Here is a 15062-nt window from a genome sequence, read left to right as displayed (position 1 = left end):
ACGCTAATGGTTTGCTTGAGTGCAATGATAAACCCAGTATCTAGTCAGACAGCTTTTGAGTACAGAGAAAGTTAGAATGACGGTATGGCTGAGCAGAGATGATGGGAAGCGGGCTGCTGATGTGGGGGGTTTCAGTCTCCAACAGAATCTGCCTGGAGACCCCCTTGAGAGCATGAATGAAAACAAAGCTGGAGTCCCAAGTGTGGTGAAAACTCAAGAGCTGTGGGCGGCACAAGACCCCCAAAGCAGAAAGTAACACATGCCAAATTAGGGGTTATAAAAAAGGTGCCCACAGAAGGAGATGCTGAGGATCAACATCAGGTTATACATAACCTTGTGCTTCAAGGTGGTTTGGGCAACGTGGACCTCTTGGTCAAAGCACCAATGGTGACTACAAAAACTACAAATTTTAGTTAAGAATAACTAAGCTTGAGTGGGTACTGGGAAGTACGTGAGGTCGTAAAATCTGATACTGACATAACATCTACTCTGACATCTTATATTACAACACATCTGTTTTACCTATTGCATTTTACCAGCTTTGAATTATCACTGTGAACCAAGAGGATTTTTCATCCCTTTTAGTAGAAGAATACAGTTCGTGTTTCATTCCCCTCCCCTCTTGACTTTCCAGCAAGGCTAGTGAAGACAACACTATTGCTTCTTCTCAGGAAAAGCATTTCCAGGAAGATTTTTCTCCTACTCTGCTCAAATTTCAGAAGTCTGTAGAGCTGATGAAGGGCTCACTGATTTCCTGGAGATTCTTCATTGACTGAGGCCTTCCAAAGATCTCTTTATTTGATTTCCTACGTCAAATGCCTCTGTGATCTAGAACGCTGAACTGCTATGGGGGGTTTCTTTCACCTCTAGCTTCACTAAAGCAAAAATGCAAACTGACCTGAAGCTTTATCACCAGATGACAACTGACCAGACACTGGCGTGGGCCCCGGAGGCTTTAGGGAATTTATTAGAGATCCCTGTAACAGAACACAAGCAGAACATTTATGTGAAACCACTAACCATCCTTTAGAAAAAAGAAACATGTAAAAGGAGAACATCATTTAAAAGTAAGCAAGCATACTTTTATTTAGCTTAATTTTAAAAATCCTTACAATTTGAGTATTTTTATTTATTTATTTTTAAGATTTTATTTATTTATTTGACAGAGACACAAGCAGGGGGAGTGGGAGAGGGAGAAGCAGGCTTCCCGGGGAGCAGGGAGCCCGATGCGGGGCTCGATCCCAGGACTCTGGGATCACGACCTGAGCCGAAGGCAGACGCTTAACGACTGAGCCACCCAGGCGCCCCTAAGTGAGTATTTTTAAATGCCTGCTGTGTGTAAGAGCGTATTGGAGGATGGAAATGGGAATATCCTGCAAGCTCCAAGAATGCAGTCTTGCCTATGTGGCTATTTTCCCAGTGCCCAGCACAGTGCCTGGCACACAAGAAGCACTGGATTATCAGGTAGGTGAGTAAGTGAATGAATGAAATGGGTGCTGGCTCACAATAAATTTATAATAAAATAAAAAGCAGAACTGTTTACCTTCTCCATCTCTGGGCAATGTTCCTTTACTCATTTGTTATGACTTAGGCGTACCCAGGTGTCCTCCAAGGCCAAAATGGAACCCTCCAGAAGCATGACCAGATGCTAAATGCTTAAATGCCATTTTAAGTCACGGCAAACTAAGGCTCAGAGCCATGCTGAGAACTCAAAATAGGCAAATTCTGATGTTCAATCTCAAACACAATCTGAAATGACTCATCTCAGAGACACGGAGGGTAGAAGAGAAACCAGGTCTTCTTAGGGAAGATTTCAGAGATAGCTTAATCTACCTTTCAGCCATCTCTGATTATTCTTTTCTGGATTGTTTAACTGTTTACAATGTACCCTACATTTGTAAGAAAAAATGTTTATCAGGCAAAAGCCTAAATGTAGACATTACGAACATTACTGAATATGCAATCTCTGAACAACAGACATTGTAGGAGGAAGCCAGAGAAGCTGATCCCCAGGCACTGATCCTGAAAGGTGGCAGTGTAAACACCACAGATGGGAAGAAGGTACGAGAGCTGGACTCCAGCTCTGGTTCCAGCATTTACTGATCAAGTGAGCTTGCATCAGTCACTTGCACCTCAGCTTTCCTTCATCAATGAAACACATTTAAATACATGCCCCATTCTACTGCACATGGTTGTCGTATGGGTTAACGAAGATCATGTTAAGTGAAGGTAAATTAGAAACCCAAATAACCCTTACAATGGTAAGGTATTAGAATTTTGACCCAAGATGACTAGGTGCAGAATGTCAAATGGCACAAGAAGACAACGTCAGGTCCCGACTGACCTACTGTGTCAAGACCGGCATAAATTATAGGGAAAGGATCACAGGTCTTTGTCGGACTTATAGTTTGTTTAAACAAAGTCAGGACTTAAAACAGTACTGTCTTCAGTTTCAAAGACAGACACTGCAAGGCTGTTCAAAAAAGCAAAAATCAGTAAGTCACCTGCTTGGCCTGGTTAGCAGCTGCTGGGGTCATTGCAGGGTGAGGTGTCTTGGCTGCAGAGTATGGCACCGAAGAACTGGAAAAAAAAAAAAAAAGCATATGCTCAAGAAAAAGACATGTGGGTGGAGATCGCATTCATCTTTGAGCCTACCTTCTATCCAATAAATGATACCAATTTTGAGTAGAATATGCCAGGGACCCTAACCAAAGTCATGTGACACTTTTCTGAAGAATAAATTCTTTAAATGAAATTTGAGTCTTCAGCATAAAAGTCAAAGCAGTGAGCTTAAAACTTTTTTTTCTTCCTGAAATCCTAAGAAAAAATGTTAAAACTATTCAGAAGTAGAGCTTTTTCTTATCTGGAGAGTCAGCCTTCTTTATCCTCTCCCCGCCCCCCCCATCCTAGTTCTAGACTCTGTGGGGCATGCCTGATTCTCTTCTCCAAGCCTGAGAAAACGTTCGACAGGATCCATGAGATGTATGGGAGCTGCTGCGATAAACAGCTCCAAGGTGTTACTCAAGGAGGAAACTGCAACCACCCCCTCGAGCCCAGTGCCCCCCAGGCCAGCACACAAGATAATCAAATGCACTGCTTGACCATAGAGCCTGCACCTTCGCTACAGTCTGAGAAGTCTATCCACTATTCGTAGAAATGAGATCTTTTGTTAACCCTGAACGCAGTATGCAGTGAATTGTTTAGTAATTATTTAGTGTTCAAGTATGAGGGAACAGACCCACTTGCTTAATGCAATCATGGATAAAAGCTCTATTCTCGGTTCCTGGGAGCAATTTATGTATCTGTCCTCAGTCCAAAGCTACCTTGACTGTTAAGTATAGCAGTAGTAGCTGTAGGATCCAGTTTTATTTTTCAGAATTCCCCCTAGAGTAGGGAGGGTTGCCATTTTTCCATCAAAAAATTAACTTGGAAGAGGGAAGACAAAAATAAGTCCATGCCTCATAGAAGAAAATTATCAAACGATGTAACGATCTTACAAGCTCCTCACGATTCTCTGCTGGATTAACACAGGAGCCTTCCCAAACTTTATGAGATGGAGAGACAAGAAAAAATGGGTTGTTTTCAATGAAACAAACCCCCTTTGCTTTTCCAGGAAGACAGAAGAAGCTATAAACGTGTTCTCTGAAGAAACACATCTCTGTTCCCCTGAGATGTTCCACCACAGAGAGAAGGAATGTGGGAGCGGGGTTGCTGGGGCTGAGAAAGCCCCGGGCAGACACGGCAGACCTGGGTAAAGATGTGGTTTGAGCTCATAAAAATCACAAGGGAGGGGCGCCTGGGTGGCTCAGTCGTTAAGCGTCTGCCTTTGGCTCAGGTCATGAACCCAGGGGCCTGGGATCGAGCCCCGCATTGGGCTCCCTGTTCGGCGGGAAGCCTGCTTCTCGCTCTCCCACTCCCCCTGCTTGTGTTCCCTCTCTCGCTGTGTCTCTCTCTCTGTCAAATAAATAAATAAAATCTTTAAAAAAAAAAAAATCACAAGGGAAATGAAAATCTTTCATGCTTTCCCAAAGACAAACAAAAAAGAAATTATAAGTAAAAATAAAAGCAGCAATTTATCCAACCTTTGAATATTTTTTATACCCAAAACTTAGTCATGGCGTGATGGTAAATTAAACCATGCACAAAATAGGCTGAGTACAATTATTATTCTCGTTGCTTGTGATAATGCTACAAAATCTGCTGGGTGTCCTAAATCCCCAAACACACAACATTAGGAATTCCCAGCACCTCCACACGGGGCCACGTGACAGCCCTGCAGAGAAATGCTGCTCAGCGCAGCCGCTGACAAAACCAATCGACTAGTTGGGATCGGCCGTGATCCCAGAGAGCCACAGACGAGAAGGCATGACTGAATTCTACTTTACAGCAGTACAGGCCTGAAAGGGATGATCAGAACTTCATTTGATGTGCTCTGTTCCACACCTGGAAACACAAGTCAGAGGACTGCGAGCAGACACCGGCAGTGCACCAGAACTCCAAAGAGACACCGACTGCAGGCGTCCGCAGATGACATTACATTACTGGCGACACTTGAGTGCTGCTTTAGAAATGAGTAATGGGGTTGCACAGGTCACAGAGAGTGGTCCAATTTGGTTCCTGGAGAAAAAGACTTTCAACGGAAGCTAAGTCCTCTGGCTCCCATTCCCCAGACCACTCTGATAAAAATTAAGCAACAGTGCAGGTGAAAATACCAAATATCATCAACACAGGAAATGTAACCACCAGACCCCTGTCAAAGACTGCCTTGAATACAGAAAAATCACTCTGCTCTCTGTTGTTTTGTTGTTTGCCAACCCTTTCAGTGCCACCTGCCCACAGAAGCGGGCTGATGTGCCCATGTTGTTAGGGTGTGAGTTCTACACACGATTACAAAACGAAACTGTTAAGACCATGAAGCATTAAAATGTCACGTAGGCCCTTTCTTAGCGGTCCTTTAGATGTTAATGAACTTTAACAAGGTAAATGTACTGTTGTTGTGAAAGGGGCCAACTACTCACTCTTTTATCTATTTCAACATTTTTTTAAGTAAGCTCTATGCCCAACATGGGGCTCAAACTCATGACCCCAAGATCAAGAGTCGCATGCTCTACCGACCGAGCCAGCCAGATGCCTCTATTTCAACATTTTAAAGGGCTTAAAAAACAAGAAACCTGAGGGGCGCCTGGGTGGCTCAGTCAGTTGAGTGTCTGCCTTAGGCTCGGGTCATGATCCCGGTGTCCTGGGATCGAGCCCCACCTCGGGCTCTCTGCTCAGCGGGGAGCCTGCTTCTCCCTCTCCCACTCCCGCCTGCTTGTGTCCCCTCTCTCTCTCTCAAATAAATAAATAAAATCTTAAAAAAAAAACAACCACCAAGAAACCTGGTTATGCTTTATTTTGGTAATTCTGAATCATTATCATGAGTATCCTGTTACGTATTCATCGATGACACAGCATATCTAAACTGTGAAAGCTACTCAAATGCTAACTAATGAACTAGGAATTTTTTGGTAATAGTTTAAAGAAAGGTAAGGCAAGTGAGGAGAAAGCACAACATCTCAAGAGCAACCGGAGAAACAGACAAAACAAAGATCAGGAGAGAAAAGGAAAGCAGATGACAGAAGATGTGGAAAACAAAAGCTATCAGTCCATTTTCTCACCTACCAGATGGACAGTCACCCTGAAGTCTGATAACAAATGTGACACTCTGGGCAAAGATACAGGCAAGCTTGTCATCATATACTGCTTGTGGGAAGATAAATGATACAACCTCTACAGGGGTAAATGTGGCAACAGCTGTCATAATTACATCCACGTATGTCCACAAGTACACAGATGCCTCCGTGGCCTCAGAAGTCCAGCACTGGAGAGTTTATCCTACAGATACAGCCAGCTGCAAGCATGCAAAATGATCAATGTGTCCATTTACCATAGCATTGTTGGTAACAACGCGAGAGGAGTATCCCCAATGTCAATCAGTGGAGGGGGAAAAAAAAAGCTATCGGTTCATTTTTAGGAGTTTCTTATGTCTGTCAGTGGAGATTATAACTGTCAACCATTGTTCCCTATTGGTAAATTTTATGTCCTTGAAGATTCAAAATATTTTCCAAAATACCATTAAAAGTCTTCTAACCCAAACTGCGGTTCTTGCATGAATGTCCAGATGCCAAATGACTTAAATAATGTAAGTCGTAACTGCTTTAGAGCCCTGAGAAAGGCCTATATTAAATATAAAAATGGGATTCTGTTAAGAATTCATAACTTGGAAAATGTTCACAATCATGTTTAAGCTGAAAGAGGAGGTTACAAAGCAGCATGTATTCAAACTTTACTTTAAAAAACTAAATTTTCAGAAAATAAAGATGAATAATATGTAAATAGTGACTGAACCTTTGTGGTGGGAATAAAGGTGATTTTAATTTTGTTCTTTTTAACTATCTGCTTTTTATAATGTCTACAATGAACATTTATGATTAGGAAATATCAGGATCAAAAAAATTTTTTAAGGTTATGGTTGTTACTAAAGTTAAAGTGGGGCGGCAACCTTAAGTCAGTGAAAGAAAAAACTGTCAACCTAGAATTCTTGGTGAAAATATTCGAAATACTTGAAGTATGATAAACAAAACACTCAAAAACAAAAGTGAAATAAAGACTTTGGCAAACACATGAAAGCTGAAAGAATTCAGATCTACACCTGAAGAAATGTTAGAGGAAGCCTCAAGCAGAAGGGAAACCATAGAAGACAGAGACATGGGACTGAACAAAGAACTGAAGGACACTGGAAATGATAAAACCATCTGGGTGAACAAAAGAGGTTTTTCTTCTTCTTTAAATCTGTTTAAAAGATAATCAACTGTTTATAACAACGTATCATGGAACTGATAACACAGGTGGAAGTAAAATGTACAATGATGAGAACAGCACAAAGGTGGGAGGGCAGAAATAGAAAAACACTGCTGTAAGATTCTTACATGGTATTTTTAAAAAAGATTTTATTTATTTATTAGAGAGAGAGCGCGCGCGCAAGCCCGCACGAGCAATCGGGAGGGGCAGAAGGAAAGAGAGAAGCAAACTCCCCGCTGAGTGGGGAGTCACTTGGGAGACAAGACTGGGTAAGTTAAAGATGTACACTGTAAACCCTACTGCATCCACATAAATAACATACAGTGTTAACAGCTGATAAGCCAACAAGAAAGATAAAATAGAATCATAAAAAATACGCAACCCAAAAGAAGTTGCAGAAAAAGAGGAAAAATGGAACAAAGAACAGATGAGACAAGCAGAAACCAAACAGCAATATATAGATTAAAACCCAACATCATATAATCACATTAAATATAAATGGTTTAAGTACTCCAATTAAAAGTCACAGATTGTCAGACTGGATAAAAAACAAAGACTCAACTATACGCTGTCTATAAGAAATCCATTTTAAATAGAAAGACACAAAACTGGTTCAAAATAAAAGGATGGGAAAACGATACGCCATATTAGCACCAAACAAAGAAAGCTGGATTGACTACATTCATGTAAGAGAAAGTAGATTTCAGAGCAATTAACCCTAAAAGGGATAAAGAGGGTCATTTCAATAATGATAACTGGGTCATTTCATCAAAAGAATGTAACAATCCTAAATGTTTATGCAACCAATAAGAGTACTTCAACAGGACAAAAAAACTGACAGCACTGCTAGGTAAATAAGCAAATCCACAACTATAGTTGAAAATCTCAACACCACTTTCAGTAACTGACAGAACAAGTAGATAAAATCATTAAGAATACAGAACACTTGAACAACACCATCAACCATCTTAACTTAATTGACATTTATAGAACACTCCAACCAACAAGAACAGAATATGTGTTCTTTTGAAGTGCACAGAGAACATTTACCAAAATGACTGATACTCTAGCTCAGAGGTTGGCAAACTACAGAACAACGACCAACTGCCTGTTTTTATAAAAAAAAGTTTTATTGTTAACAGCCATGCCTATTCATTTACATAATGTCTATGACTGCATGCAGGCTACAATGGCCAAGATGAGTAGTTGAGACAGAGACCATATGTCCTGCAAGCTTGAAATATTTACTGTATGGCCCTTTAAGAAAAACCTTGCTGATCTCAGTTCTGAGTCATATAAGGAGTCTCAATAAATTGAAAGACTTCAGGTCATACAAAGCATGTTCTCTGATCACGATGGAATTAAGTTAAAAATAACAAAAAGATATCTAGAAAACATCCAATTATTTAGAAACTAAATTACACACTTTTAAATAACCCACAGGTATACATATTTTTTTAAAAAACCTCAAAAGATAAATTCAAAAATATTTTGAACTGAATGAAAATGAAAACATAACATATTCAAAATCTGTGGGATGTAGCCAAAGTGGTTCTAAGACAGAACTATATAGTACCAAATGCCTGTATTTGCTCTTTTCCCCCGCTCACGTGCGCGTGTACTCTCTCTCTCTCAAATAAATAAATAAAATCTTAAAAAAAAAAAAAGAAGTAGAATTGCTAGATCATATTAATTCAGTGTTTAGCTTTTTAAGCTAAACATAGTTCAAACTGTTTTCCAAAGCTGCTACATACACCCTTTTACGTTCCCAGTAGCAATGAGTGAGAGTATTTGAAAAAGAAAAGAATGGTCATAAATCATTGACCTTAGTTTCCACCCTAAAACACTAGAAAAAGAAGAGCAAATAAAACCCAAAGCAAGCAGAAAAATGAAAAACAAAAAAAAAAAAGGAAGAAAAATAAAAGGAAAAAAAAAATCAGCGAAACCAAAAGCTGGTTCTTTGAGATCAATAAAATTGGTAAACCTCTACCTAGACTGATCAGGAGGGGGGAAAAAAAGATACAAATTACCACTAACAGGAATGAGGGAAGTGAAATCACTATGAATTCTAAACACATTAAGAGGCTACTAATCTGGGACTATTATGAAAAACTTCACACCAACAGATTCAACAACTCAAATAAAATGGACAAATTTCCTAAAAGACACAAACTATCAAAGTTCACTCAAGAAGACGTCGATAAGCTGAAGAGTCCTATAGCTATTAAAAATAACTGAAAATTTTAAGCCCAGATGGCTCTACTAGTGACTTCTACCAAACATTTAAGGATGAGATAATAACAAATCTACATAAACTCTTCCAGGACACTGAAGAGGAAAGAATACTTTCCAACTTACCCTACAAGGCCAGCATCGTTCTGATACCAAAACTGAACAAAGACATCACACGAAAAGAAAATCTATATACCAATATCCTTCATAAAGGTAGATGCTAAAATTCTATGGAATCCAACTATATACAACAAGGGCAATGCATCATTATCAAAGATTGGTCTAATATTCAAAAACCAACCAATGTGACGAGGCTACCAAGACAATTTAATGGGGGGGGGAAAAAAGAGTCTTTTCAACAAATGGTGCTGGGACAACTGGATATCCATTTGCCAAAGAATGAAGTTGGACCACGATGTCACACTATTTACAAAAATTAAGTCAAAATGGGTAAAAGACCTAAATGTAAGAGCTCAAACTAAAAGATTTAGAAGAAAACATAGATATAAATCTTTATGACGTTTGATTAGGCAATGGTTTCTTAAATATGACATCCAATGCACAGGCAAAAAAAAAAAAAAAGAAAAACTAAACTTCATTAAAATTAAAACTTTCGTGATTCAAAGGACACTATCAAGAAAGTGAAAAACCACCTGAGGAATGGGAGACAAATGATCCATTTAAAAAATGGGCAAAAGATATAAATGGACATTTCTCCAAAGAAGATACAAATGGCCAATATGCAGAAATGGATGCCCAACATCATTAGCCATTAGGAAATGCATATCAAAACCACACGAGAGGGGCGCCTGGGTGGCTCAGTCGGTCAAGCGTCTGCCTTCGGCTCAGGTCATGATCCCAGGGTCCTGGGATCGAGCCCCCGGGAACGTAAAGGGGTGTAGCAGCTTTGGAAAACAGTTTGAACTATGTTTAGCTTAAAAAGCTAAACACTGAATTAACAATATGATCTAGCAATTCTACTTATTTTTTTTTTTTAAGATTTATTTATTTGAGAGAGAGAGAGAGAGAGTACACGCACACGTGAGCAGGGGGGAAAGAGCAGAGGGACAGGGACTCGATCCCTCAACCGTGAGAGCATGACTTGAGACAAAATCAAGAGTCAGATGTCCAACCGACTGAGCCACCCAGGTGCCCCTAGCAATTCTGCTTCTAAAATACTACCCAAAATACTTGAAAGCAGGGACTCAAACAGACACTTGTACAAGGACAGTACACAATGTTCACTACATTACTCATAATAGCTAAGAGGGGGAAACCCACGTGTCCATCAACAGATGAATGGATAAATAAGATAGAGTATATCCATACAATGGAATATTAATCAGCCATAAAAGGACTGAAATTCTGACACATGCTACAACTTGAATGAATCTTAAAAATCCAAGTGAAATAAATAAGCCAGACACAAAAGGACCAATAGTGTATGATTCCATTTATATGAGGTACCTAGAATAGGCAAATTCTTAGAGACAGAAAATAGAATAGAGGTTACCAGGGGCTGGGGAGAGGGTGGAGTGGACAGTTATGTAACGGGTACAGGTTCAATCTGGGATAATGAAAAAGTTCTAGAAATAAATAGTGGCTTACACAACATGGTAAATGACTTAATGTCACTAAAATTGTACACTTAAAAATGGTTAAAATGGTAAATTTTGTTATGTATATATTCTACCACAACGGGGAAAAAAAAAAAAAGAAAGAAAAAGCTTCCTAACTGTTCTATTTCTACCATTCCACACTCCAGCCCTTTAGAAATATTCTTTTTTTTTTTTTTTTTTTTTTTTTTTTAAGATTTTTTTTTTTTTTTTTGAGAGAGAGAATGAGAGAGAGCACATGAGAGGGGGGAGGGTCAGAGGGAGAAGCAGACTCCCTGCCGAGCAGGGAGCCCGATGCGGGACTCGATCCCGGGACTCCAGGATCATGACCCGAGCCGAAGGCAGTCGCCCAACCAACTGAGCCACCCAGGCGCCCTAGAAATATTCTTAATATAGGGCACCTGAGTGGCTCAGTTGGTTAAGCGACTGCCTTCGGCTCAGGTCATGGTCCTGAAGTCCCAGGATTGAGTCCCATGTCAGGCTCCCTGCTCGGTGGAGAGTCTGCTTCTCCCTCTGACCCTTTCCCCTCTCATGCTCTCTCTCACTCTCTCTCTCTCCAATAAATAAATAAAATCTTAAAAAAAAAAAAAATTCTTAATATAAGAACCAGAAGCTTCCTGCTAAAACCGTAGGTCATCCCAACTATTCATGTTTATCAAAGCTCACAGAATTTTACACTAAAAAAAGGTGAATTTTACTGTATATAAATTATGTCTCAATTAAAAAAAATCTGCTAAGGTTAAAAAACAAAACAAATCAGAACAGGTTATACAACTGCCCAAAGCACTGAACAGACCTCTGCAGCTAGGTCCTGACCAAGGTTCACTAGATGTTATAGGACACAGGACTTCACTCCTGCCCCCACTCCCTGACCTTGGCTCCTGGTGCTCTCCCTCCTGTTTCAGCCACCAGCAGCCTCCTGGCCTTCCCGAACTTGCCAGACACGCTCCTGCTACAGGGCCGGTGGGGCTTTCTTCTTTAGGATACTCACGAGACCTGCTTGCTCTCTGGCCTTTTGATCTTTACTCAAATGTCAAGTGTCAGAAGCCACTGGAAGGCAGAATTTTACGTAAGACAGGAAGATCCAGCTTAATGGTGAAAGCAGTATGGTCTGGTGCTTCTGAGATACTTTCAGCACTAACCATGGAAGAGAAGCACCCTCTTCAAAATTATAGCCCACACCCAGATAACAGTCCTTAAATCCCTTCCCTACTTCAATTTCCTCCATCACAACTGTCACCATCTTAAACACTTCATATTTTAGTTATTCATTTCATTTATTGTCTTTTGATGACTAGGGCAGGGTTGGTTGGTTTTTTGTCTGTTTTGTTAACTGCTTTATCCCCAGCACCTAGAAGAGTGTATTGAGTATTTAATTAAGGGGCGCCTGGGTGGCTCAGTCAGTTGGGCATCTGACTCTTGATTTCGGCTTGGGTCATGATCTTGGGGTCATGGGATCGAACCCTGCGTCGGGCTCCACGCTTGGTGCAGAGTCTGCTTCTCTCTCTCCCTTTGCCCCTCTCCCTGCTCACATGCTCTCTCTAAAATACATAATTTTTTCAAAAGTATTTAATTAAGCATTTGTTGAAAGGATAAATAAATGAACACCAAAATTCCTGAAAGAAATGATGTCTCTGGGCTCCTGGGTGGCTCAATCAGTTAAGGGTCTGCCTTCAGCTCAGGTCGTGATTCTAGAGCCCCAGGATCAAGTCCCACATTGGGTTCTCTGCTCAGCAGGTGGCTGACCCTCCCCCCTCTCATGCTTTCTCCCTCTCACTCTCAAATAAATAAAATCTTAAAAAAAAAAAAAAAAGGAAAAAAAAAGAAATGATGTGTCTGGTGTGTTTTGGTAAAAAAGCAAAGAAACCAGCAACCCCACCTCGTTTGGCCCCCCTCTTCACACTCCACCTCCTGCCAGGTCTCTATACTGGCCTTCTTCCAACTCTGCCTCAAATGTGCTCTGCTCTGTCCTAGGTTTGGGCTTCCAGATATTCTGCATCCTCTGTCCAGAACACTCTTCTCTCCACAGGCAACTTCTGGTCACTTTCAGCTAAAGTATCTTTCCCTTACCAACCTCCTCGTCAACCCACATTCAAGGAGACTGCTCATTATATGCTTGCACTTCTTCATCAGACTTAACTATACTGCAATCAAATAACTCCTTGTGTAATTGCCAGTGGCTCTTAGTGGCTGTCTTGCTAAAATGTAAGTGCCGTGAAAGCGGGGCCTTGGTAAGTCTCATTCGCGACTGCATCCCTAATACCCAGGGCAGTATCATACTCCTAGCAGATGCCCCGTAAGAATCTGCGGAATCCCGAGTGACTGAGTAGCCACGGGTTTGCGTTAGATAAACCCTCTTCCTTAAAACAGGGTGGTTAGTCAATGAATGTAATGGATGGAGCCATGCAGAAATACGTAAGCTCATCTTGCAATAAATCTTCTGTAAGATACTACTCAGAAAAAGTTAAATGCAAAGTTAAGTACTTAAATACTTAAAATACACTTAAGGAAACTACCGCTTACCAGAATATGAAAGCAGTTTCGCAATGAACGTCTTTCTCTCTCCAGCTTTCTTATTGGAAGAGGCGGTAAATGCCAATTTGCATTTATCAATTAATGCTTAGCATTAACCCATTACTCAATGCATGGTTATTAAAAATGAATTACACTCCAGGCACCGTGCTGGGCATACAAGTTCAATAAGTGTATTAAGAGTCCAAATCCGTAGGGAAGGAAGAGAAAAGTTTCTTTAAGATTCCTTTTGATTTTTTGTATCTGTTTTTCTTAAGTCAGAGAAAAGGGCAAGCATAAATCTGTTCCTCTGACAAAGCCCTGATCAGAGATCTGCTCAGATGAACCAGTTGAGGGAAACAGAGTTTAAGAAAAGGCTAGGTGAAACCACTAAGGGTGCTTCTCCTCCATGGTTAATGGCTAAAGTATCTCAGAAATCCCAGACCATACGGCTTTCACCATTAAACTGGATTTTCCTGTCTTATGTAATATTTGCCTCTTGGTGGCTTTTCTTTGCTTTCCCTACACTAGGAATCTGGCTACAATTCCCAAACTCTAATACACAGTTCTTTCCCTTGGAAGTTCGCAACAACCAAAAATGCCATCTTGGTATAAACAGCATACCAAAGCTTCAAGGTCACTACAAGATAGGAAAGTGGGTAGACTTGTTTTTAGCTGTTTTAGCTGTTAGGATAGCCCTGAGATAACTAAGAAATTCCTGGAACAGGCAGTGTTGATAAACGGACCAATAAGGAATAAAGAGAAGGCCGGTGGACTAGGGAAGCAGGGCCACTCGATAAGGCCAAGACAGAGCAGTGAGTAGACCTGCTCCATGGGGTGGCAGAGAACAGGTACGATGTGGAAAAAACCAGGGCCTGGGGCTGCTCTTCCTGCTGCAGGACTAACCACCAGACACCAACTCCCTGAATGACATTGGTCCTCACCATCCCTCTGTTCAAAGTGAAGAAATGCCCCTCAACTCCTCCCTGTGCCTGGGAGAGGGTGCAGTGGCTAAAGAGATCTAACCCAAGAGAACCTAAGGCTCTGCCAGGAACAGTGTGACAGCGCAGTGCTGCCCCCGCAGGCAGTCCGTCGCTACTACAGAAGAACTCACTGGCTGAAACACACTCCAAGTAGTAACATACCCCATCGCTGCAGAGGTGGCTGTAGGGTTATTCTTCAGTTCCTGCACATTTACCACTTGAGGGACATTCTTCAGAGTTGATTCAGTCAAAGTACTTACAGCTATTCAAATAGAGAAGAGAGAGGCGTATTAACTGCAGTAAAGGATCACAAATTCCAGCCATATACAAATGAAAAACCAGGACAACAAATTCAAGCAGAATGTAATCTTATTATATAAAGGAAATCTACTCTGGGCAGTTCTGCAGCTCTGTGCTCAATGGGACAGCTGGCCTACTACATTAGTAAAGATTATGGGATGAGGTTTTGTGCAATTTAATCAAATGTACTAGTTTAGGGAAAAAGAATTCCCTGGCCATCTTTTATAGAGCAGAGCTGAGCTACCTGCAACACTGTTGGCTCATCCTGGAAAAGGGCAGAAAGAGCTAGAGGATGAGCAGTGTTCAGATTAAGGATTTTGCCATCCATCCAACCGTTCTTTCACATGGGCAGCTTATTATTACCAGATTTTGTTAGGTGTTGGGAATACCAAAAAATGTCCAAAATATAGCTTCTCTAAAGGAGCTCACAGCTTAGTGAGACAGGCACATGAATAAGATGTGGAAAACGGAGCTTGCACAAGAATGGGGGAAAAGGCCAAGAGGCCTGAATTAAGGAATGGCAACAGGGATGGGCATGACACCTTATCTATCTTAGGCATGTCAGCTTGCTTGTCTTTTT

The 15062-nt window shown here is 40.9% G+C and overlaps 1 protein-coding gene across 2 annotated transcripts in view; it reads right to left on the bottom strand.

Annotated features, from left to right (window-relative positions):
* Positions 1–15062, bottom strand: part of NUP214 (nucleoporin 214) — a 101160-nt gene that overhangs the window by 38537 nt on the left and 47561 nt on the right. For both annotated transcript variants that reach the window (XM_044920505.1, XM_044920506.1), the window contains exons 24-26: positions 14345–14444; positions 2505–2580; positions 899–977 (exon numbers count right to left, since the gene is read on the bottom strand). In XM_044920505.1, the coding sequence (XP_044776440.1) occupies positions 899–977; positions 2505–2580; positions 14345–14444 (255 nt within the window). The remainder of the gene's footprint in view (positions 1–898; positions 978–2504; positions 2581–14344; positions 14445–15062) is intronic.

Source organism: Neomonachus schauinslandi, chromosome 13 (genome assembly GCF_002201575.2).
Source record: "Neomonachus schauinslandi chromosome 13, ASM220157v2, whole genome shotgun sequence".
NCBI lineage: Eukaryota > Metazoa > Chordata > Mammalia > Carnivora > Phocidae > Neomonachus > Neomonachus schauinslandi.
Note: the sequence above shows the minus strand (reverse complement) of the source record. Positions and strands in the feature narration are given on the sequence as shown.